Source organism: Ochotona princeps, chromosome 26 (assembly GCF_030435755.1).
Source record: "Ochotona princeps isolate mOchPri1 chromosome 26, mOchPri1.hap1, whole genome shotgun sequence".
NCBI classification, from domain to species: Eukaryota; Metazoa; Chordata; class Mammalia; order Lagomorpha; family Ochotonidae; genus Ochotona; species Ochotona princeps.
In genome coordinates this window covers 22,498,029-22,521,351 of record NC_080857.1, presented here as the reverse complement: position 1 = coordinate 22,521,351, position 23,323 = coordinate 22,498,029, and the positions used below count along the sequence as shown (strand labels likewise).

The window sequence follows — 23,323 nt, the reverse complement described above, 5'->3', positions numbered from 1 at the left end:
CTGTGAGAATGGTCCCCAGGAGGCGGAGCTCATTGCCAGGCACTGGGTTTCCCTTGGTCTCTTCCATCCTGTTTTCCCCAGCAATGCTGCTATAGTTTAATAGCTGTCCATGCCTCACTCTGCAGACCCATGACAGCATTTGCAGATGGATGACAGGGGTCTAATTGTGCACTGAGCCTTGCTCTGGGCTGCGCTGTCTCCCCTCCTGTTGCTTACTTATCCCTCCCCATAAAGACCCATGCCAAAGGCACTTGGGGGCAGAGAGTTCTGGGCGAGGCATGTGTGTTTGGAGGAGGGACACGTGACCTATGCCTGAGAGAAACTGGAAAGTTTACAATGACTCAGTTGGAGAGACCCTAGGGGATATGTCTACAGGCACCTGTGGGTCATGTGACAGTAGCCGCAACCTGTGTGTGCCTCATCCTCAGAGAAGTGCCCGTCCACCCAAAGGAGCACTGGGTGTGACATGCAACACCTAGAGAGGCCTCTTTCCGGCAAGAGCGGCAGGAAGCCCTCTCCTGAGGATGCAGTGCTGGAGCGTGCCCTGTTAGCTGTAGATGTGTGCAGCATGCTCACAGTGGAGTCCTGGGGAGTAAGCCATGAGCCTTGTGGCAGCCCTGCCCAACTCTAGTTCCTCCCTCCTGGTCCTCAAGGGGCTGTCACTTGGTGTGGTCCAACCCCAGCCAGCCATGCTGGGGGCGGGGTGAGGCAGAGCCTTTCACCAGGAGGTTCAAGACCAAGGGCATCTACATTAGGCACAGCGTGGGCTGGGGAGAGAGTAGCAGCCGAATGTGGTTCCTCAGGGCTTCTAGGACTGACCCCTTAGAGCCTGTGTGAGAATGGGGGTGTGCAGGACAGGTCCCTTTACCTTTCTTAGTTGCCTGGGAGGACTGTCCAGGAGCCTGAATCCTAAGGCACAAGGTTTTCCTTGCCCTGACTGCTGGCTCTGCCCTGTGATTCCTGTGGTGACCCAAACAGTGATTGTATAGTAGTTTTTATCCATCTACACAAATCAGCCCTGCCTGCCTTGCAGTCACAATAAATTCCTAGGCTATAGGGACCTAGGAAGCAAGGCTGGTTGGCTCCTGCAACACCATGGCCTGTCCACGCACTAACCACTGTGGTTTGTGACCACACATAGCTTGTGCTATGGCTTCCAGGCTCGTTAAACAAACAAACAAAAAGAGGGTCTGGCACAGTAGCCTAGCGGTAAAAGTCCTTACCTTGCATGTGCCAGGATCCCATGTGGACACTGGTTTTAATCCTGGTGGTCCTGTTTCCCATCCAGCTCCCTGCTTGTGGCCTGGGAAAGCAGTCGAGGACGGTACAAAGCCTTGGGACCCTGAACCTGCATGGAAGCCCTGAAAGAAGCTCCTGGCTCCTGGCTTTGGATCGGCTCAGCTCTGGCTGTTGCAATAGTCACCTGGGGAGTCAGTCAGTGGACTGTCTTCCTCTCTGTGTATTCTGTCTTTCCAATAAAAAAAATCATTAAGAAAAAAGGAAGGAAGGATTTATTTATCTGTCAGGTGGAGTGACAGAGAAGGAAGAGATTTGCCATCCACTGGTTTACTCCTCAAATTGCCAGAACAACCAGGGATGGACAGGCCAAAGCCAGGAACTTCATCCCAGGTCTCCCATGTGGGTGTGGGAAACCCAAGACTTGAACCACCTCCTGCTGCCTTTCTAGGCATGTTAGCAAGAACGTGGACCAGAGCAGCCAGAGCCGGTGGTTTGACACAGGGTGCTGGCAATGCAAGCAGCAGCGTAACTTGCCATGTCACAGAGCTGACCCTCAGCTACTGTCACAGATCCCTGTGAGAACCTCTTTGGGCATTCTTATTTTCAGAGGCTCACAGTGCTGCTGGGCCTGGTTTTGGACAAATTTAGACATCCTTGTGATAAGCATGGGAATCGCAGTTATGGTGGAGACCCGGGCTTTCTGCAGCATAAAGGCAGCCAAGAGCTTCATTCCCTTTCTCAGTAATGGATAGGGTGCACCTGTCACAGGCATGGCGCATCCTGCATGCTGAAGGAATGAACCAACCAAGGCTGCCTTCCTTCACTTGTGTGAAGTGGGGATGGGGCAGCACTAGTGGCTTCATTTGGAAACTGGAGGGGAGGGGCTATCTAGGTCTTCCTGAGTTGCAGTGCCCAGCACTCCCAGCAGGAAACAACGTGGCTGCCTACTCAGCTCTCCTGAGTCCACACATACCGCCCCCCCCTTCCAGCTCCCACGGAATCCATCCAGCATCTTGGTCTCTGTGCAGTGCTGGGCAGTGGTTCTCCAAATTCATCAAGCACTTCCATGCCCTGAATCTCTGCTCCCATTACCTTTGCAGACTGCAGCCCCCAGTCCCCCCCCCCCCCTTCTTTTCCCCTTTGGAATTTAGTCAAGGAATTTGTCCACTTCCTGGGAGAAGTCTCCCAGAAGATCACTTCACAATACATTTTCTTCCTCTGTGATGCCTAACTCCTGCTAATCTCTCATCTGTTCCTAGAGTGTGCCAGTAACCAATCCAGTCCATCTTACCCTCTGCCCCAGCCATTCCTTAATGCCCTCAGGCCGCCTGCGCAAACTCCACGCTGTCAGTGTCTGAGCTCTCCCCATCGGGTTTTGCACTTTGGTGGTGTCAGACGGAGAGAATGGGGGTCTGTCTACCGCTTAGCCCAGCGGGAGAATCATCTGGCCTGTCTGGCCTGCCTTTGCCTGCGTTGATGAAATGGTGATGAGGATACCTCGGACGTGGCCAGCGGACAGCGAGGCGAGTGGAGGGAAGCGCCCTGAACGCCACCGTAAGCCCCTGGGTAGTGAAAGACGTGAGGTGGCTGCACCCCCTCCCACCCCATTCTCCTTGCACCAATTTCAGAGCGCCAGCTTCCAATCCCTCCTCAGGGCGGGTCCTTAGGCAGCGCGGAACCGTGGGCTGCGGAGGCTTCCAGCACCAACTCCGGCCTCTGCCTCCTGCCGGCCCAGCCGCTTCATCCCAAGGACTCGCCGCACACACCTTGAACCCCGCGCCAGAGCGCAGTCGAAAGCGCGGCCCGGAACTGCAGCTCTCTGCGGGGCGGCCCAGGCCCGGGGGTCGCGCATCTCCAGCCGCTGACTCAGGGCCGCTCGGGCCGGGGGTGAGTCCAGGGGAAGCGGCGCCGAGCAGAGCCGCGCGGGGGCAACCGCCCGGTGCTTGGGTGGGTTGGGTGGCGGGGAGCGCCGGCTCTGGCAGAGGAGGCTGGCTTCTGGCCCGTCGCCATTCGGCCGCGGGCGTTCGTTTCGCCGGGTCCCCGGGCGCGAGAAGCAAGGCCCGCGCCTCCGCTTCCCGGGGCGCAGCGACCGGTGGCGGCTGGAGCGCGGAGCGGGCTGTGCTCGTGAATGAATGGGCGCCCGGGGGACGCGCGCGCTCGGGGCTGAAGGGCATTAGGACCGTGAGGATCGCTCGGCGCTCCTGTCTCTCTCGCTATCACCCCCCCACCCGCCCCATCTCGCTCCTTTTTCTGCTCTGCAGGACTGAGCAGCCGGGCGCGAACGCAAACAAACAGCTGGGGCTGCGAGCGCCCCCGCCCCGGCCCGGAGAGCAGCCGGCCCGGCCCCCCCATCAACTCGGGGCGCTCGTCCGCCCCACCATGAGGAAAATCCGCGCCAACGCTATCGCCATCCTGACCGTAGCCTGGATCCTGGGCACTTTCTACTACTTATGGCAGGACAACCGAGCCCACGCAGCATCCTCCGGCGGCCGGGGCGCGCCGAAGGCCGGTGGGAGGCCGGAGCAGCTCCGCGAGGACCGCACCATCCCGCTCATTGTGAGTCTTCCGCTTGCGCTGCGCGGGCCGTCCCCGCCGAGGGAGGACGCGGGGCCCGGCCGGGGTGCTGAGTGCCCGCCGCGCGGAGCGGGCTTTGTATCAGTCGGAGCATTCCAGCTCGTTGTTATGGCAACCCGGGCCCAGCTGGAGGGGCCGGGGGAGTGGTGCCGGTTTGAAGGGAGAGTGACAGTGGATGAGGGCAAGGAGAAAGTGCTGCAAGTTTGGTGGGCCCGGGGTGCGCGCGACTAGGAACGTGGCGACTCTTCCCGCACGGCGCTGCGGGCCCAAGGCTTGGCTGGCCGTGCGAGCGGCGCGCGGCCGAGCGCGTAGGTGGAAGTGCGCGCCCCTTTTCCAGTCTCCTGGGGCCAAAAGACGTCAGGTGGGGGGCGTGGGCAGCGCAGGGGCACGAGGCTCCAACCTTCGAGCTCCGTTCTCAACCCGCATCAACTTGAACCGGTTTCCCCGCCTTCCCCCCCCTCCCCTGCACTGACACCCTGCTGTCTTTTCTGAGTCCAGAAAAGGTCTGTCTGCGTCCCTCATCCCAACATTAGAACTCTTCCCCACCTCCACTGCCCCACCAAGGACCTGAGCAGAGGGCGATGGTCGTTCCCTAGCAGCCCGCGTCGTCTAACCCACCGAGGAAACAAAGGCTATGGAGCCGGGCAGGCGCCCCTGCGGAGCTGCGGGGGCCGTTGGAGCCTTGGGGACCCAGGTGGGGGCGTACGAGGTCCCAGCCATCCTGTAGAGGGCGTTCCCGTCTTCGCCTTTGCCTGGGTGACAGCTGCGTGTGTCCAGGCAGGGGCACCTGTTGAGACTGCAGCCTGTGGTACCCGCCGAGAGCACGCTCAGGCGCACGCGGTCTTCCGACTGCGGCGGGTGGTGGGCGACAGCTTGGGTGACCTTCTGGACCGGCTGCGGGGCGAGGGTGACCCGCTGCTTGGCCCGTGGGGCACCAGGAGGACCCAAAGCGGCGGAGGTGGGGGCAATAGTGACATTGAAAGATCTGGGCCTGGGGAAGAGGCACGGTGAGCTCTGCGGGAGAGATGCCAGGTCGGCAGGTGCTTGTTCACCTTGAGCTCTGCACCGCAGGAATCCGTGGGGCATCCGTATGGACGAGTGGTGGCCTGGCCCCTTCTGCCCCGTCCTGGAAACGCTGCTCCCGGAGCATTGGTGGGCGTTTGGACAGAAAGACTGAGGAGGGGGGAGGCCGGCTGCGCTGGAAGCCCATAGTGTTGATATCTGCAGGGTTGGCCGGAGATGGCAGGAGGAGACAACCCTGAGAGCCCCTCCAGCCCCAGCCAGCCCCAGCCCCACCCCCATTCCTCTTCGCAGAGAGAATCAGTCTTGGACCCAGGGAAAGTGGCCGAGGAAATGGCACGGGAGCCCTGGGCTGACCAGGCGCCCTGTTGGAGCTGCGGGGGGCCGTCAGAGCCCTGCAAGGAGAAGAGGAGGAGGGTGGGAAGAGGTTACAGGAAGGATGTCCATCGGAGCCTCTGCTTCAGACCTCTGAGCCCTGAGCCCCGTCCTTACCTTCCTCGCTTCCTCCTGCCCCTCCTAGCCCTCTGCCGCGAGCCCTGCTATGGGAGCCCTGCAATGAGCAGTTGGCGCAGCAGGCACGATCGGTTTTGAAGGATGAGGATGGGAAGTCACAGGGTGCCAATGAAGTCCTTTAGCCCTTTCTTACTGCCTCCCTACTCTACTACAGGATTTAACTTCCTGCAGAGGAGAAAGGGACTGAGAACTGGAAGCGAAGTTTGAGATGAGATACCTGGCAGCCAGGTAGCTTTGGTTAATATTTACTTATTGGAGAGGCACTGATTCATTTCCCAAATGTTCACAATGGCCTCCCAGCAGAAGCCAGAAGTCAGGAACTCAGTCCATAGGTAGGTAGCCTCCCAAACGCCTGCCCAAGCCAAGCAGGACACTGGAGTTGAGTGAAGCTGGGTACCAAGCCCAGGCTCTTCCCTATGGGAGACTTCGCAATTCCAGGCCAAATGCCTGTCCCATCCTCTTAATTTCCCCCTTACTAGTTCATTCCCAGCTCCAGCTTGGCTGGAGGTGAGGAGCCAGGACAGATTGCTTTTCCTTTGAAATTGGTGGTTAGCAATACACTGTTTCCAAAAGCAGTCCTTTGAGTGAACTAGGGAGCGCGTGTGGATTTGCGAATACTTAGAGAATGAGGTGGCCATCCGTGCCGTCAGAAGCTGGGCAGATTCAGACACTGTCATCATCATCATCACTCCCCTGAGACATCAGGGAGCTGAGCTGAGACAGGGAGGGCCCGGACCAGGAGGCGGCTCTGCCTTTACAACATCTCATCTCTTGAAGCCAGCCAAGTTGCGTCTGGACCTTGCAGATGCTTGTTTGGCATCTAGAGTGTTGGCATGGCAACTGTATGGGCCAGCCTTCTCGAGGAGATCTTGATTTGTGCTATTCTGTCCTGCTGTCAACCCATGTGTGGTGAGATCTGTATAACTAAAGGAAGGGACTGATTGTCCCCCGATGTGGCTGTTTGCAATGTGGCTCAAGGCTTGTGTTTTATTTTTTTTTTTTTTCTGCACTGCACTTGCTGGGCAAGGCCAGGCATCTGGAGCCAGGGCCTTGAGTTTACGTCAGTTCTCGTTGCCATGGGATGGAGCTATTGTGGGAAGCAGAGCAGGTCCTTGGGTCTTCAGAAGTCTCTCAGCTTGAGGGTGGGAGCATTGGTGGTGGTTCTGATTTGGGACACAGAGGAGTAGGTGGAAGGCCAAGGTGATACATGAATTTTCACCTCTCATAATTTTTGCAAAAGGTCAGCCATCTTGAATATTCATGGCATGGATGTCTCATTGGTGACAGGTGTCTCCCACTTAAGAAGGGTTTGCCAAAATTTTTGCTAAATTGAAGTTGTTATTTATTTTTTTCTGTAACTTACTTAATTATTTGAAAGAAAGAGTTACAGAAAGAGAGAGTCTTTCATCTGCTTATTCACTCCTCAGATGGCAGCAACAGCTGGGACTGAGCCAGGCTGAAGCCAGGAGCCAGAAGCTCCATCTGGGTCTTCCACATGAGTACAGGGGGCTAAGGACTTGGGCCATCCTTCATTGCTTTCCCAGGCATATTAGCAGGGAGTTGAATCCCAGGTGGAGCAGCTGGGGCCTGAACTGGTATTCACATGCAGTGTCTGCATTGCAGGCGGCAGCTTAACTGACTGTGCTACAATGCTAGCCCCTAAACTGGAGTTTTTCATCCTGAAATTGGGCCGCTGCCGACTAACCCTGTATCAAATACCTGTTATCTCAGGACCTTGGCTGTTGTGTGTGTTCTCTTTAGGTTAAATGATTTGCAAGATTAGCAGATGGTTGCTTTTTCATTTCTCCAGGACTCTCCTGGGGCGGGGTTTATGTGTGCAGAGGTCCTGCCTGCTGGGGAGGTCCCACAGTCAGCTCCAGGCTTGCTGGATCTTCACCCTCCTGGCAGATGGGGAACGGCTGACGGCTTTCCTGGCACTGTTCTCCGAGAGTGAGAGAGGAGGTTTCAGTGAGATCTGGATGAGTTTATATTTTATTTATAATGTGTGCATTTTGAAACTGAGGGAGTTGGGTTTGCCTAAGTGACAGAAAATGATTGTGTATTTAATTTGTCTGGGTGCCATGTGTGAGAAAGGCATGAGACACTCGCAGTTGCCTTGGCCCAAAAGTTCAGTGTCAAGGCCATGGCAGTGACGGTTAGGGTCTGTTGTCATGCTGTGTTGGGACCTGCCAGTGAGACACCGGGCCAACCCAGAAACATCCAAGACCGGGCTGGGGTGGAAGGAGTCCTTCTTGGAAGGCTGGAGGCCCAGGAACACGGAAGGAGTTTTGGGGTGCTATGCATCCTCCTGGCAGGTGCCTGATGCCCCTGCTGTACCAGCAGCTCCCCACCCTCCCCCAAGGGTCCTGGGAGCAGGATGTGCTTGTCTGGTGCTGATTGGTGTCTGGGAGCTCTGAGCAGCAGAAGTCCTCAGGTCTGGAAATGCCACTCAAGAGGGCACCCTGGTGGTAGGGTCAGCGAGACCAGACCTAGTCACTGCAGGGGACAGTCTTGCTGTGATGAAAGAGTGTCCTGAGGTCAAAGGGGAATCTCTGGCAGAGCTCCCCATTGCACTCAGAGGTGGTGGAGTTACACTTCGTTTTTGGAGTCCACCTGCGGCACCTCCCTGGTTAATGGAACAGCGGGGCTAAGATGTGAGGAGGCTGCCTGGATGAAGACCCACGGCTTGCTGAGACGAGCAGGGTGGTGAGATGACGCCACTAGGTCCTGCGTTCAGCTCCCTTACTCATTGTGCGTACTCAGGACGGCCGCAGACCATGGAAGCCATGTCAAGCCTCTGAGTGTTTTTCCTCTGTATGTTTGTCGTGGTCTTTAATCTGGACCTGCCCAGCCTCCGTAATCGCTGTCCACTCTTTATTGGATTGATGGAGTCACAGTCATTGGATACTTGGATTCTATATTGGATTCTATATTGGTTGTTTTACAATCTTTGCCTCAAGAGCCTGATGACTTAGGCACCATGATTAAGTACTGTTGTTGAGTTAGTGAGCAGGCTAAGTGTGGCCTGACACCTAGTAAGTGCATCAGAAATGAGGTGTTCTCACCTATAAAGCCGGTGCTTAGCTGGTCCCTGTCCTGGAGCACCACGGGGCTGAGAGCTAAGTCTGATGGGTGGGGGACCTTCTGTCTTTGCAGGTTCTATGCAAACAGGTCTGTTCAATATCAGTTAAAAAATATTGGGGGAAAATGGACATACCCAGAATTCTTTCCTAGTTTTTATTCCCTATCCAATACAGCACAACAGCCACTTACGCAGCCTTTCCATTGTGTTTGTTTTTATAAGTGATCCAGAGATGATTTAATGTAGATGGGAGGGTGTGTAGGCTATTTGAAAATAGTATGGCATTTTAGACAAGGGATTTGAGCATCTGTGGCTTATGGTACCAGTGCAGCATCCTCGAATCCACACACCTCAGATATCCAGGTACAGTTATATTCATGTTCTTGCCTGGAGTACCCGGATAAGCACCTTGTTTTGTATTCATTCCAAAAGCATTTTTAAAAAGATTTATTTATTTTTATTTTTTATTACAAAGTCAGATATACAGAGAGGAGGAGAGACAGAGGGGAAGATCTTCCATCCGATGATTCACTCCCCAAGTGAGCCACAATGGCCAGTGCTGCGCCGATCTGAAGCCAGGAGCCAGGAACCTCTTCCAGGTCTCCCACACGGTGCAGGGTCCCAAAGCTTTGGGCCGTCCTCGACTGCCTTCCGAGGTCACAAGCAGGGAGCTGGATGGGAAGTGGAGCTGCCGGGATTAGAACCGGCGCCCATATAGGATCCTGGCGCGTTCAAGGCGAGGACTTTAGCTGCTAGGCCACGCTGCCGGGCCCCAAAAGCATTTTTTGAGTGCTTTAAAAAATGAGCAAGAAACCATATAGAACAAAATATAAATCTCCTTCTATCATTTGCTTTTTCCCGTGAATATTTTCTATAGCATCTACTGAGAATAAAATGAAAAAAATCAACAAAGATCATTTTTAAAGAAGATTTATTGATCTTTATTGGAGAATCAGATTTATAGAGAAAAGGAGAGACAGAGAGAAAGATCTTCCATCCACTGGTTCACTCCCCAAGTGGCCACAACAGCCGGAACTGAGCCGATTGGAAGCTGGGAGCCAGGAAAAAGACCATTATTATTATTATTTATAAATTGTATTTTTAAAAATAATGATTATATGATTGATCAGGGTGGGAAGGCTCAAGGTTTAGGGAAAATTGGGTGAACTCATTGCTTCCAAATTTGCTTTTTCTTCTAGTTGTTCCTGGGGGAAGGGGAGAGACATAGGGGGAAACCACTCATGACTTTCCGCACATCCCAGTACCCGGGGATGAGGAACTGCCACCTCATATCAACCCTGAGTCTCGGTGTGTACATATTCCGAGGGTTCTGTGCAAGTGGTTTTCGTGATTCTGAAATGCTGCTGATTTCACTGATCCAATGATGACATTTTTTAAACTATTGGATGACTAAAAGTCACTCTTGATTCCTTAATCACAGTGTAAACCTCCTTTTAAAAAAAATATCATTTAAAAGGCAAAATGTTAAAGAGAGAGGAAAAGCTGTTGATGGTGGGGAGAGAGAGAGAGATCTTCCATCCCACTGGTTCACTCCCCAGATGTCAGCAACAGCTGGGGCTGAACTAGCTAAAGCCTGGAGCTAGGAACTCCAGCCACACAGGCAGCTGAGTACTGAGGCCGTCATTTGCTGTGTTCCTACTGGCAGGAAGCCAAACAGAAAGTGGAGACAGGTACTCCAATATGGGATGCGGGTGTCCCAAGAGGTTGTTTAACCTACTGTGCCACAGGCACACCCTAAAGTGTAAACCTCTTAACCACATTCGCTCTTGGAGCCCTCATCAAGGCTTAGCATGGAGCCAAAAGAAAGGCAAGAGACTTACGTGGGTTATTCTGTGGGGCTCCAAGGGCTAGAATTGGGACCCATGGGTAGGAGTTGCAAGGAAAGATTTCTTTTTCTTTCTTTTTGCCTTCCTTCCTTATTTCCTTCCTTTCTTTCTGATTTATTTATTTATTTTATTGGAAAGGCAGATATACAGAGAGGAGAGAGTCAGAGAGGAAAATCTGTCCGCTGATTCACTTCCCAAGTGGCCACAGTGGCTGGAACTGAGCCAATCTGAAGCCAGGAGCCAGGAACCTCCTCTGGGTCTCCCACGTGAGTACACGGTGCCAAGGCCTTGGGCTATCCTCGACTGCTTTCTCAGACCACAAGCAGGGAGCTTGATGAGAAGCAGAGCCGCTGGGACACAAACCAGCACCCATATGGGATCCCGGGTGCGTTCAGGGGCTTTAACCGCTAGGCTACTGTGCTGGGCCCGCAAGGGGAGATTTCTTAACAAAAGAAGGAAAGCTTTCTCTGCCTTAGCAGGCAGCCTTGGAACGGCCCAGAGCTGATCAGGGTTATTGTCCTCACTCTCTGTGCTCAGATAGGAGCTTCTACCAGCAGCAGGAAGAGGGAGAGGAAAGACTGGCCCAGGCGTTTCACTGCAGGAGACCTGGCACCCTGGGCAGTGGGGCTCTCCCCATCCTTGCTTGGAGGTGGGGAGCTGAGTGTCCTGCTGTGCCTGCCCCTTCCTTGGTCAGCTGCCCAGCAGGGAGGCTGCTAGGGGCCACTCTGCAGAGATGCAGACGATAGGTTTCATCATGTTTCCTGTGTCCCAGGCCAGAGGCCCACAAAGGTACTCCCTCCTAGGACAGGGGGTGCTCTTGCTCCTTGAGCCCAAACTTTCCATATCCCCCTTTTCTTTCCCCAGTGCAGCCCACATAGGCTTCCAGGTTGCCTTCACATGTCGCAATAGGTTGATAGATTTGAAAGGCAAAGTGACAGAGGGGAGGGAGGGAGACAGGGAGAGAGAGAGAGAGACTGAGAAAGATTTTCCATCTGTTGCTGTATTTTCCAGCAATGGCTGGGCTGATCCAGAGCCAGAAACCTAGGACTCCATTTGAGTGGCAGGAGCCCAAGCACTTGGGCCATCTGCTGCTTTCCCAGGTGCATCAGCAGGGTGCTGACCTGGAAGCAGATCATTCCCCCCGCCCCCCAAGGGGCATTCTGACCAATGTGACGTTGTCATTGCAAGCAGCCACTGAACCACAGTGCCGACCTCTTGAGGGACATTCTGATTATAATGGAAGGCAAGACGAAGGCGGCCCAGGGGCCGTTCTGCCCCAGGTAAAGCCTCTCTGCTTTTCTGGACCTGTTTAGGAAAAATCTTGAAGATTAGCTGACAGGCTCCACGGTCTCTTTCTGGCTATTTCTTTAAGAAAAGTGTAGACTAGGGACAGCATGGCCTCAGAGTTCAGAGAGGGGTGACATTTCACTCGTTTTATAGAAGACTTATTTATTCATTTGAAAGAATTATAGAGAGAGGAGAGATATAGAGTGAGGGAGAGCGAGGGAGAGAGAGAGAGAGAGCTTCCGGCTACTGGCTTCTTCCTCAAATGGCTGCAGTGGCAATGGCTGGGCCTGGGGGAGGTTGGAGCCAGGAGCTGAGGATTTCATCTGGATCTCCCATGTCAGGGCAAGTACTTGGGCTGTTCCCCACTGCTTTCCCAGGCACATTGACAGGGCTGTTTTCCTAGATGAGTCACTTGTCCTCTGTGGACTCTTGGCGCCTCATGTGTCTGATGAGGACTGAATTAGAGCAGGGGTAGGGGAAGTGTAAGACTTGCTAAATCACGTGATCTGACCCTACCCAGACGATCCCAGGTGGGACTTGGAAGGCGATAAATCTGTAACAGGCTCACTTTTAAGTTGATAATTGTGTATGGCCTGCAAATGATGTTATAAACATTCACATGACCCTTGGCAGAAAAAAAGTCCACCCCCTTTCTCAGAATTAGAGGATTTTAAAGTTCCTCCTAGCTGAGACCACCCTTGACTTTGTGCCTGTACTGGGACAGTCAGGTGGCTCCCCAGTGTGCAAAGTCACCTCCACCTGTGACACCGACATTCCACATGGGCACGGATTTGAGTCCTGGCTGCTCCACTTCTGATCCAGCTGCTTGCTAAGGTGCAGCAGAGCATGGCCCAAGTGCTTGTGCCTGCACCCCTGTACCCACAGGGGGGACCTGGGTGACGTTCCTGGCTCTTGGCTCCAGCCTGGCCCAGCCCTGGCTGTTTTGTGACTGTTTGGGGAGTGGCTCAGCAGATGGAGCACCTCTCTCAGGCTCTTTTGATCTCTCTTTCTCTTCCTTTCTGCCTTGCAAATAAAATAAATCCTTTAAAAAAGAGAGAGAGACTAGGAGGATAAGGCCTCAGAGATGGAGACAGGCAGAAACCTGGCCTCTGGGTCCTAAGGGCTAGAAAAGCCTCCGTTATCATGAGTCAGTCGGGCCCTTTCTGCTCCTCTCCATCAGGTCACGCCAGTGCAAGGTGTGACTAGAAGCCAGCAGTCTCTGACTGTGACCAGGGACAGGGAAGCCCTGCATGTGGGGGCATCTCCTGGTGCCCTCTGACATCTCAGCAGGTCTAGAGGACCAGGAGGAATCACAAAGACCCGGAGTGGGGATTACGTGTCATAACACGGGGACCCAGCGGTGTGGCTTAGCGACTAAAGTCCTCGCCTTGAACGCCCCGGGATCCCATATGCACACCGGTTCTAATTCCGGCAACTCTACTTCCCATCCAGCTCCGTGCTTGTGGCCTGAGAAAGCAGTTGAGGATGGCCTAATACCTTGGGATCTTGCACCCATGTGGGAGACCCGGAAGAGGTTCCTGGCTCCTGGCTTCGGATCGGCACAGCACCAGCCATTGCGGCTCACTTGGGGAGTGAATCATCAGACGGAGGGAAGATCTTGCTCTCTGTCTCTCCTCCTCTCTGTATATCTGACTTTGTAATAAAAATAAATCTTAAAAAAAAAAAAAAAACTAGTCACAACATGGAAGTGAAGCGTGCCGGTCCCAGCTTGGACACTAAAGCTACTTCCAGAAACCGGTGGAAGTTGACTCGAGAGCTTGGTCATCTCCTAGCAACCTTCAGTGCTTCCTAGGTTACGAAAGCAGCCAATTAGACAAAGCAGGATGGGGAAGTTGCTCGGAGCTGCTGACACACCGGCAAGGGGCAGCTGACAGCAAGGGGGTAGCTTGGAAGGGCCACAGAATGTGCGAGTAACACCCCCACCCCACACCCTAAAACACATGCCTGGGCGGAGTGCAGCATGCATTCCTTCTCTTGATCATCACTCCCCAAGCACCTGCTGTGTATCAGGAACCTCAGTTCTGTAGGAAATCAACATGTTATGTCCAAGGTGGTGGCGAACACCATGAAACTAAACTAAGCAAGGGAAGGAGACAGAAGGATGGGCACGCGGCATGGCCAGGGAAAGATCTAGGAGAAGGTGATGTTTGAGCTGAGGCACGAGGGGAGAGCGGGAGCCAGGCAGATGAAGAGGGAGGCCATATCCAGGCAGCCAAGGCCCCAGGACGCCGTCCCAGGAGGGTGTGTGCTCGGTGCACTTTGCTGGGTCAGCCTGAGCCAGTGGGCATATAGCCAATGGTGGAGGCCACAGCCAGGCCTCCAAGGCTGGTGTGGGCATAGCTGGAGAGCAGCTCTGAATCAGCAGGAAGCAATAAGTGACACTCCGGGTAGTGGCCTGGGAAGCCAGGGAGCAATGTGACTCACTGGAGATTTTCTAGCAAGATGATCAGAGCTCACTCTTAACAAGGTGAATGTAAGTTTTCTGGAAAATGTTCTGTGGTATTGGACCCTTCGTTTCCTAAGGATGTGGGATGAACGAGGTACTGGCTTGCGTGTTGTGGTGTATATGTGTGTGTGGGGGGGCTTGTGTGTTGTGGTGGGGTGTGTACGATATGTACATATGGAGTGTGCAGTATGTGCACATAAGTTTTGTATTGTGTATTATATGGGCTCTGTGGTTCAAATATGGAGTGTGTGTGCTATGTGTGCATATGATACGTGCATATGGCGTGTGAAGTATTTATGTATTTGTGGTGTGGTGTGATTGTTGTGGGGGGCATATGGTATGTGTGAATGTGGTGTGGGATATGTGTTTGATGTATGTCTATGGGGCATATGTATGGTTTGTATGTGTGTGGAATGGTGGGTATGGTGTATATGGATTGAGTGTATGTGGGTGTGAGATATATATGGACTTTGTGTGTGGTGTGTGCGATGGGGTGTATGATATATGTATGTATGTGATATTGTGTACACATATGTGACATTGTGGGTTGTGGGGTATGTGTGCCATCTATGATGTATATGTGGTTTAGATAGGATTGTGTGTGTGTGTGTGTGTAGGGAGTGTGGTGTATGTGGGGTTGTTTGTGTATGTGTGATATGGTGCTTGTACAGGAGATGTCTATGTGCGGGTATATGGAGTGGTATGTATAGTGGGTATATATGTATGATGTGGTATGTATGTATGTGATGTGGTATGTACAGGGCTTGTGGAGTGTGTGAAGTACATATGGAGTTTAGGGCTGAGTGTGTATGTGTATATGGTATGTATATGGCGTGTATGTGTGCATGTGGTGTGGTGTTTATATAGGGCATGTGGGGTGTGCGGTGTATATAGGGTTTTGGGCCGAGTGTGTATGTATGAATGTGTGTATATGTATGGTGGTGGTGTGTGTGTGTATGTATGTGGTCCTAGGCCCCGTGGCTTTTTTCGGGCCAGCAGCAGATGGAGGGGATGGCTTCAGGAGGCAGGTGGTTACGCCCTCGGCATCATTGACCCCATGGCTTCCACCATGCCCAGGCGACAGGCTGCTGCTGTTTCTGTGTCCCAGGCGTGCTGTGCCCATCACAGCTGCTCAGTGCCATGTCTCTGTCGGTTACATCCATTAGCTACGCCCCGTTGGCCACGCCCCTTCAGGTGCGGCATACCGGATGTCACATTTTCTTCCCTTTCTCTTCTCTCAGCGGTTCTGGGTTTTAGCTTCTTTACACAGACTGTGAAGTCTTCGGACCTCTCAAGGCCTTTTGTTTCAAGGGCGACTGACCTTGGAGTGCAACAGCCGGCGGGACTCATGTTGCCTTTCAAAGCTGCCAAGTCGGTAATCAGCTCCTGGGGTGTTGGCGTGCAATTTCTTGCAGATCTGTGGTCCGATTGTTTCCTTGGGAGCCATCTCTCCCCTGTGGAAGGAAGCTGTCACTGGAGTTGGGAGATGGGTGTGTGTGAGGAGGGCAGGGTAGGGGGGTCTTGGGACATTTTCCTGGGGATGGAGAAAAAAAAAAACATGTGATTGATTAGTGATGTCTGTTGTGGTTCTGTTGGCTAGAAGGGGTAGAATGGTCAGCCCGAAATAGTCCACGGGTCCAAGGGGCTCAATGAAGAAAAGGGAACCAGGGACCGGGACCAACACCCTGTAGTGGCAGGGAGCAGGCAAGGAGTGCCCTTTGGAGCAGTCAGGCCATGGGGTCAAAAGCAGAAGCTGCCCACTTGTGATTTTGCTAGCACCTTGTGGGGGCATGGAAATGGCAGGAACCTTTTCCCAAAACTTCAAAATGATGCATCCTTGGGTGCACCCCAACATCATCAAACCTTATTTGGGAGGGGGTACAGCAGAGAATTTATCATCACCTTAATAGAAAGGGCTTTCAAAATGTTTATGAGACACAATTAGAAGAGAAGTTGAGGCACTGGTGTTGTGGCACATCAGTTTAAATTGCTGCATGCAACACCAGCCTTCCATAGCAGAGTGCCAGTTTGAGTCGGGCTGCTTCATATCTGATCCAACTCTATGTTAATGGGCTTGGAGGGCAGCAGATGACAGCCCGAGGACTTGGGTCCCGCTACTCTTGTGGGAGACCTGGGTTGTGTTCCCTGGCTCCTAAATTTCACCTGGCCCAGCCCTGGTTGTTGGTAGCCATTTGGAAAGTGAGTCAGTGGATAGAAGATATCTCTCTGCCTTTCACATTAATTAATTAATTAATTAATTAACTAACTAATCCTTTTTAGAAAAAGACACGTGGATTTTGGTGCAATCTGAAAGTCAGTGGGCCTAGCGTGATGGTTTAATTGGCTAAATCCTTACCTTGCAAGTGCCAGGATCCTATATGGATGCCGGTTTGTGTCCTGGCAGCCCTGCTTCCCATCCAGCTCCCTATCTGAGGCCCGAGAAAGTAGTCAAGGACGGCCCAAGGGCTTGGGACCCTGCACCTGCATCGGAGACCCAGAAGAGGCTCCTGGTGCCTGGCTTTGGATTGGCTCAGCTCTGGCGATTGTGACCACTTGGGGAGTGAATCAGCAGCTGGAAGAAGATCTTCCTATCTGTCGTTACTCCCCTCTATGTATCTGACTTTCCAATAAAAATAAATAAAACTTTAAAATATATATTTATTTTATTTTCATTGGAAAGGCAGTTGTACACAGAGAAGGAGAGACAGAAGAATCATCATCTGCTGGTTCACCCCCCAAGTGGCTGCAACACCTGGAGCTGAGTTGATTCGAAGCCAGGAGCCAGGATCTTCCTCCAGGTCTCTCACGTGGGTACAGGAGCCCAAGGCTTTGAGCCATCCTCTACTGTTTTCCCAGGCTATAGGCAAGGAGCTGCATGGGAAGTGGAGCAGCTGGGACATGAACCGGAGCCCATATGGGATCCTGGCACTTGTAAGGGGAGGATTAGCCAGTTGAGCCATTCCATGAAATTTCTGAAGTTTAAAGAATGCAGCTAGCCCTCTTGGTTTACCTTGACTTTAACATGAGTCTTTCTGGTCCAGCTGTTGGAAATCCATCACTTGTGGGCACAGCACACACCCTAGCTTAGGTCCTGGTCTTCAGACCATTATTAAAAGCAGGGTCAGTCACCACCCGCCCCCCTTCTCTTTCAGAAATCCCTTCCAGCTCTTGCTGTGATGAAAATGGGCTTTGGAGGAGGGTTAGGAGCCGTGGAGGTGGGAAACCTTTTGCTGCCCTGGAGAGTAGAGGGATTAGTTCCAGTCTGCTGCTCTTGGTGTTTCATCTCTGTCCTGTTAGAACCAGAATGACAAATAAGCCGCAGCCCTGATGCCAGCTCAGAGCCTATGGAAGCGGCTGCCCAGGGCACCGTGGGGAAAGGATGCTGAAGTTGCTCCCAGGCTGAGAGGATGAAAGAGGCGGTGATGGATCTGCCATGTCTGTGAAGACTTGGAAAGGGATGTGAGAACATGGGTCTTTCCTGCACTCTCTAATCCTGCCCCAGATGAAGTTGTCTTCACTGAGGAATCTCTCGGCTGTGTGTTGGCCACTGTGAACAGGCAGGGCCGGGGCTTGCCTGGAGGAGGCATTGCTCATCTCCATGGGCCAGAACCCCACCCGGGAGATGTGCAAAAACTCTAGTAGTGTTTCTGCCTGGAGACCCTCAACACCCACTTGACTCTGACCAGGGCAGTCTACCGGCAGCAAAGGCGATGGTGGGGGCTGTAAACCCAAGAGGAAGGCTCGGAGCCTTAAGGGTATGGAGCGAGCGGGGACGGTTGGTTCTTTTCTTTATCCCTTCCTCCCTCCCTCTCACTTCCCAGGGGTAGATTTCTGGCTATGGATCCCTCTGTTCAGGGTGGGGCATGAGCTGGTGGTTAGGGGCACCAACACTGGAGCCAGAGTGTTGGGATTCATGTTGCAAGTTCTGCTACTTGCAAGCAAGGTACTGAAGCATTCTGTGCCTGATTTTCCCTCCTGTGTAGTGGGGATCCCAGTGATCCCCATTTTAGGGGTTTGCTGTGAAGAGTCAATGAATGGGTTCACAGGTGGAGATTACAGTTGTGTCTAGCAAGCAGGAAATTCTGTCCTAGAGTTGTCAGTTATAAGAAGTCAATGTTATTTATTTTCTGTATTTTCTTTTTCCAGTGCTGCCTAGCAAGTCACCCTGAAACTTGATGATTAAAAAAAAAAATGATCATTTATTCCTTCATTGTCTCTGTTGGTTGGGGAGTTGGAGGTGGCTTGGCCACGGGTTTTTGGAGATGCAGTTACTGTCAGTTGGGGGTTGTGGTCATCTAAAAGATCTAAGGTGTTTCTCATCTTGGTACTGGCTATTGCCAAGAGGCCCTCGCATGATTCCTGCTTGACTCCTTTAAGGACTGGTGGTGGCTTCCCCAAGAGCAAGTAAGCTAGATATCAAGGCCAATGCTATAGCACCTTTCTGTTCTAGCCTTGGAAGCCACCTAGACAGAGGAGTAAGAAGGAGGGATTCCCATGGCTGCTGGTGAGAATAAACACTTCAACAAGGGCCAGGGCGGAAGTGCTTCTTGACTGCCGTGTGCTGCCTGCTACTCGCCCGCTAACCATCGCAGCAGGCCTGCGAGCTGAGCTGTACTCTCCCCATTCCACGGAGAAGGCACCTGCTTTAGCAGAGCCCAGTTCCCAACCAGGGCTGCCTGGGGCCAAAGCTGGAGTAGATGTCCACCACCTTTGGGGCACAGCTTGTGGCAAGTGGGGAAGATGGATTTGTGTAAGAATCTTAATTTTCTTATGACTTGAAGCCAGGAGGGTTAACCTGGGAGGGCAGTGAGATATTCATGGGTTTGCTAAAGGAGTAGGGTGAGGAGAAGGTGATCTTGGCAGGTGCCACAGCTGTGGGAAGATGCAGGGGCATCTTCCAGGGAGTTGGGAGGTTTTATGAACTGCAAGGATGTAGGCTGTGGTAGGTCCCTATCTTGGTTTCCACAGTGGAGACTCTGGGATCAGGAAAGCCTCATTGTCACTTACACCCCAGGGAGTTCCATGCATGGTCAACCTCTTGCAGTAGTGAAAGAAACTAGGTCAAAATAGACCAATATGAGTTGAGCTTCTAAATATTAGATATTGAGGAGGGAAAACCCAGTTGTAAAACAAAATGATTTAGTCTGATACTCTTTAATTAAACTAAAATAAACAGTAATTCTTGCTATGAGAGAACTTCAGGAAGTTTATGGGAGGGGTCAGTGCAGTGGTGTAACAGGCTAATCCTTCCCCCTGCAGTGCCAACATCCTTTATGGGAGATGGTTCACATCCCCAGCTGCTCCAACTCCTTTTTTATGGCCTGGGAAAATAGCAGCAAATTCTTTTTTTTTTTTTTTTAATTTTATTATTTTTTCTCCATTAATTACAATGTATTACGTGACACAATTCATAGGTACTGGGATTCTCCCCCCTTCACCCCAAACCCTCCCCCCGCCCGGTGGATTCTTCCATCCTGTTGCATAGCCACAGCTCAAGTTGTTCTGGGATTCCCTCATTGCAAGCATACACCATACATAGAGTCCAGCGTCCCATTGACCAAATTCAACGGCCTCTTAGGGAGGCCCTCTCAGGTCCGAGGGCAGAGTCAGCAGAGCATCACCTCGATCAATTAGAAGCTCCAACATATCATCAGCAACAATCCAGGTACGATGAGACTGGTGCAGAGTCCACTGATTGACATAGTCCATCTTAGAGTTTCCCCTTGTCCAGTTTTCCGCTGCAAACATATAGCTGAGGTGGTTGATTGATCTACTCCATCTTCCATCTTTTCTTGGTTAATGTTTTGATTCCTCCAAGTAGCAGCAAATTCTTGAGCCATCTTTTGCCGTGGAACAGCTGGGACTTGAAATGGTGCCCACATGGGATGCTGGCACTACAAACAGGGGACTAACATGATGCTAGCCCCTGTTCTTACTATTCTTAAGATAATAAAAAGTATTTATTTATTTATTATTTTTATTGGAAAGGCGGATATACAGAGAGGAGGAGAGATAGAGAGGAAGATCTTCTGTCCGATGGTTCACTCCCCAAGTGGCCTCAACGGCTGGAGCTGAGCCAATCTGAAGCCAGGAGCCAGGAACTCTCCCTGGTCTCCCATGCAGGTGCATGGTTCCAAAGCTTTAGGCCATGTTTGACTGCATTCCCAGGCCTCAAGCAGGGAGCTGGATGGGAAGCGGGGCCACCGGGATAAGAACCGGCACCCATATGGGATCCCAGGGTGTTCAAGGCGAGGACTTTAACTGCTACACTATCGCACCGGACCCAAGGAAAGTATTTATTAAGGAGAGAGAGAGAAAGAGAGAGCTTTCATTCAGTGGTTTACTCCCCAGTTGCCCACAACAGCTAGGGCTGGGTTAGGCCAAATGCAATCTAGGTCTTGCATGGGGGTGGCAGGGACCCAAGTATTTGAGCTGTCATCACCTGTTACCCACAGGGTGCACATTAACAGGAAGCTGGAGTCAGAAATGGGACTGGAACACGAGCATAGGCACTCTGATAGGCCGTATGAGTGTGCCAAGCAAGGTCTTAGCTGCTGCTCCGAATGTGGCATTATCATTTTCCTGGAACTGTTTGGCTCTAGACCAGTGCATAGGGGGGTCAGTTGACTGGCTTTTCAGTAAGGTCCTCTAATTTTCGTATCAAGCTGTCTGCTCTGCACCTGTTATGCATTATCATCCACATCTCCTCCGTAGCTGAGGCTCCTGTAATTGCCTGGAACTTAGGCCTATTGGAGTTGCTACGGAGAAAGGAGTTTTTGCAAGGACACCTGAGACCTCAGAGGCCCTCCCTCGGGGTTGTCACCTCCACTGTCCCTTCGCCTCCTGGGCACACCCCGATCCTGATCTCCCAGCCTTCTGGGTCTTCAGCTGGGCATCCTTGCCTGTGCATCTCTGTTTCTTACCTCCCAGGAGGGCTCATCTTCCTGAGCTGGGCCACAGGGACTGCAGGTCAGTCTATTTTTTTTCTTCCCTCCAAGACTGATTAATTTATTTGAAAGGCAGAAAGAGTGAGAAGAGAGAGAGAGAGAGATCTTCTATCTGCTGATTCACTCCCCAAATGGCTATAACTGCTGGAGCTAGTCCCATCTGAAGCCAGGAGCTTTTTCTGGGTCTCTCACACAGGTGCAGGGTCCCAAGGACTCGAGCCATCCTGCCCTGACGAGTGTCTGACTCCTGGAAAAAGCGGAGAGGAGTTGATAGGTTGGGGCCAGGTTCCAGGATAAACACATGATTCCCTCGGTGCTGCTGGTCTCCTGAGGGGAACCTCCACAAGCCGGGGCACTGTAAGTGGCCTGCAGGGCCTGGCTGGTGCTTCTACTGGCTGTTGGGAGGTCTTTGGGGGAACTGTCATTCTATGGGATACTCTCTACTTAGCGGCTCTTTCTGTGTCTTTGACTCCACCGCTATTGATACGGTTGCTGTGTTGCTTCTCGGTACGCACCCTGGAGCTTGGATACCCAGGACTTCACGAGCAGGGGGACTCAGGTATAGTGGCTGTTGTGGGCCCAGACCAGTGCCTCCCATCCACGTGTTCAATAAACAGTGGCTGGATCCTTGCAAGGAGGAATAGATTGTTGAATTCAGTACTGGAAGAAAATGACTCATTTTTTTTTCATGGGACTGAAGGGCAAACTGTCTCTTAGTAAAACATGAGAACTGGACAGTTCTCCTGGCTGCCTTTAAGGTGTGGCTGGAAATTCAGTTTGGTGAGCACAACTGCCGCTGGGGCATCCTGCACTGGGACTCCTCCATGACTTTGCGTTTCCTTATCCTCCTGGCTCTGAGGCTACAGGGTATCCACAATAATATGTACCTGAGCATAAATCCTCAAGTGCAACCTGTCATTTGCTGGTGAGGTAACCAGCTCAGAGAGGTTAAGTGACTTACCCAAAGGCACACAGCAATAGAGCCAACACAGCCCACCTCTCTTACCTCTAGTTCTCTGTCTTTGGGCTTCCCTCTGTGTTCAGATCTGAGGTGAAACCTCAGGTTGCCATGATGCTCCTACGTCACAGTGAGACATGCAAGCACCGTGTCCTAACTGCAGGTCCCCATCCACTCCCACTTGAGCCTCATCTGTGAACTTGGTGACCAATCCTGAGAACCCGGTGAAAACCCTACAGCAGCACCAGGGGCTCCCTGAGTTCTCCAAGACCAAGGCGGCTCAGAAGCCAAGGAATTTTTTTGCAATTGGGGAGCTTTCAAGTTCAGTTAGCTGGCAGCACTCTCAGCCATGACCTGTGTCAAATCCTTGTGCACTGCCTTCTAGCAGGGGCTGATGAAATGACCTGGAAGGTAGCCGAGGGGGCTGATGTACAGAGGGAAAGAACCAAGGTCAAGAGCAAGTGTCACTTGTCTAAAGTTGCAGAGCTTCCTTGGGTAGACAAGGGCTGGAAGGGAAGGCCTCCCACCCAGCTTCCTAGACACCACTCCTCCCACTGCACCAGGCTTCCTCCTCAGAAAGCCACAGGCCATTTGTTCTGCATTAGGGCAAACCACTAGGCAGCTGGAGTGGCTTGCCGGCCAGCTGTGAAAAAGCCCGTGACGCCATCGCTGGTGAATGGGTGCCACTGAGGCTGAGCTCCGCTGACATGCTGGCCTGTATGACACAGCAGCTGCCACCAGTAGCCCCCGCCCATGTGCACCCCAACTCCCTGCTATCCCTTGGGGGGGTGCATGGAGTCTGCAGCCAGCAAACGAGCTGTGATCCCGGACTCACTAAGGTACCGTCTGAAAGTATTTGATAATGATGAAGTTCCTGAAACCTCCACACATCCTTAAGGCCTAGAAGTTTCCAGAAGGATTCTACCAATGCTGAAGTCTATTGGTCCTCTATTCAGCATCAGAAAGCTAACACAAGGTCTGGAAAAGTCTTCACCCAGAGACTGAGAGACTGCACCTGTGGGCCATGGCCTGAGCGTCTACGGTGGTCTGGGCCCTTTCCTTAGCTGGTGGGCAGAGGCCTTCTAGAGTCTTCCTCTGAGGCCCTGGAAGCCTCAGGGAGATGAAAGATGGTTGAGCCCACACAGCAGTTATGGGTTTGATGGAACCATAATACCCTAACTTATGCAAAGGGACTGCAAACAGGCTGTGGAATTAAAAGTAAGTTTGTCAGGGGCTGGTGTTGTGGCATGGTGGGTTGAACTGCCTCCTGCTACCCTGGCATCTCATACAAGTATCAGTTCAAATCCCATTTTGATCCAGCTCCCTGCTGATATGCCTAGGAAAACAGCAAGAAAATGGTTGGTCTCCTGGCATGCATGAAGGAAATGT

The 23,323-nt window shown here is 52.4% G+C and overlaps 1 protein-coding gene across 1 annotated transcript in view; it reads left to right on the top strand.

Annotated features, from left to right (window-relative positions):
* Positions 1-2,367: 2,367 nt before the first annotated feature.
* GALNT16 (polypeptide N-acetylgalactosaminyltransferase 16) overlaps positions 2,368-23,323 on the top strand; it is an 82,934-nt gene continuing 61,978 nt past the window's right edge. Inside the window, exons 1-2 of the mRNA XM_012926741.3 lie at positions 2,368-3,126; positions 3,501-3,795. Of these exons, the coding sequence (XP_012782195.1) occupies positions 3,619-3,795 (177 nt within the window). The 5' untranslated portion in view covers positions 2,368-3,126; positions 3,501-3,618. The remainder of the gene's footprint in view (positions 3,127-3,500; positions 3,796-23,323) is intronic.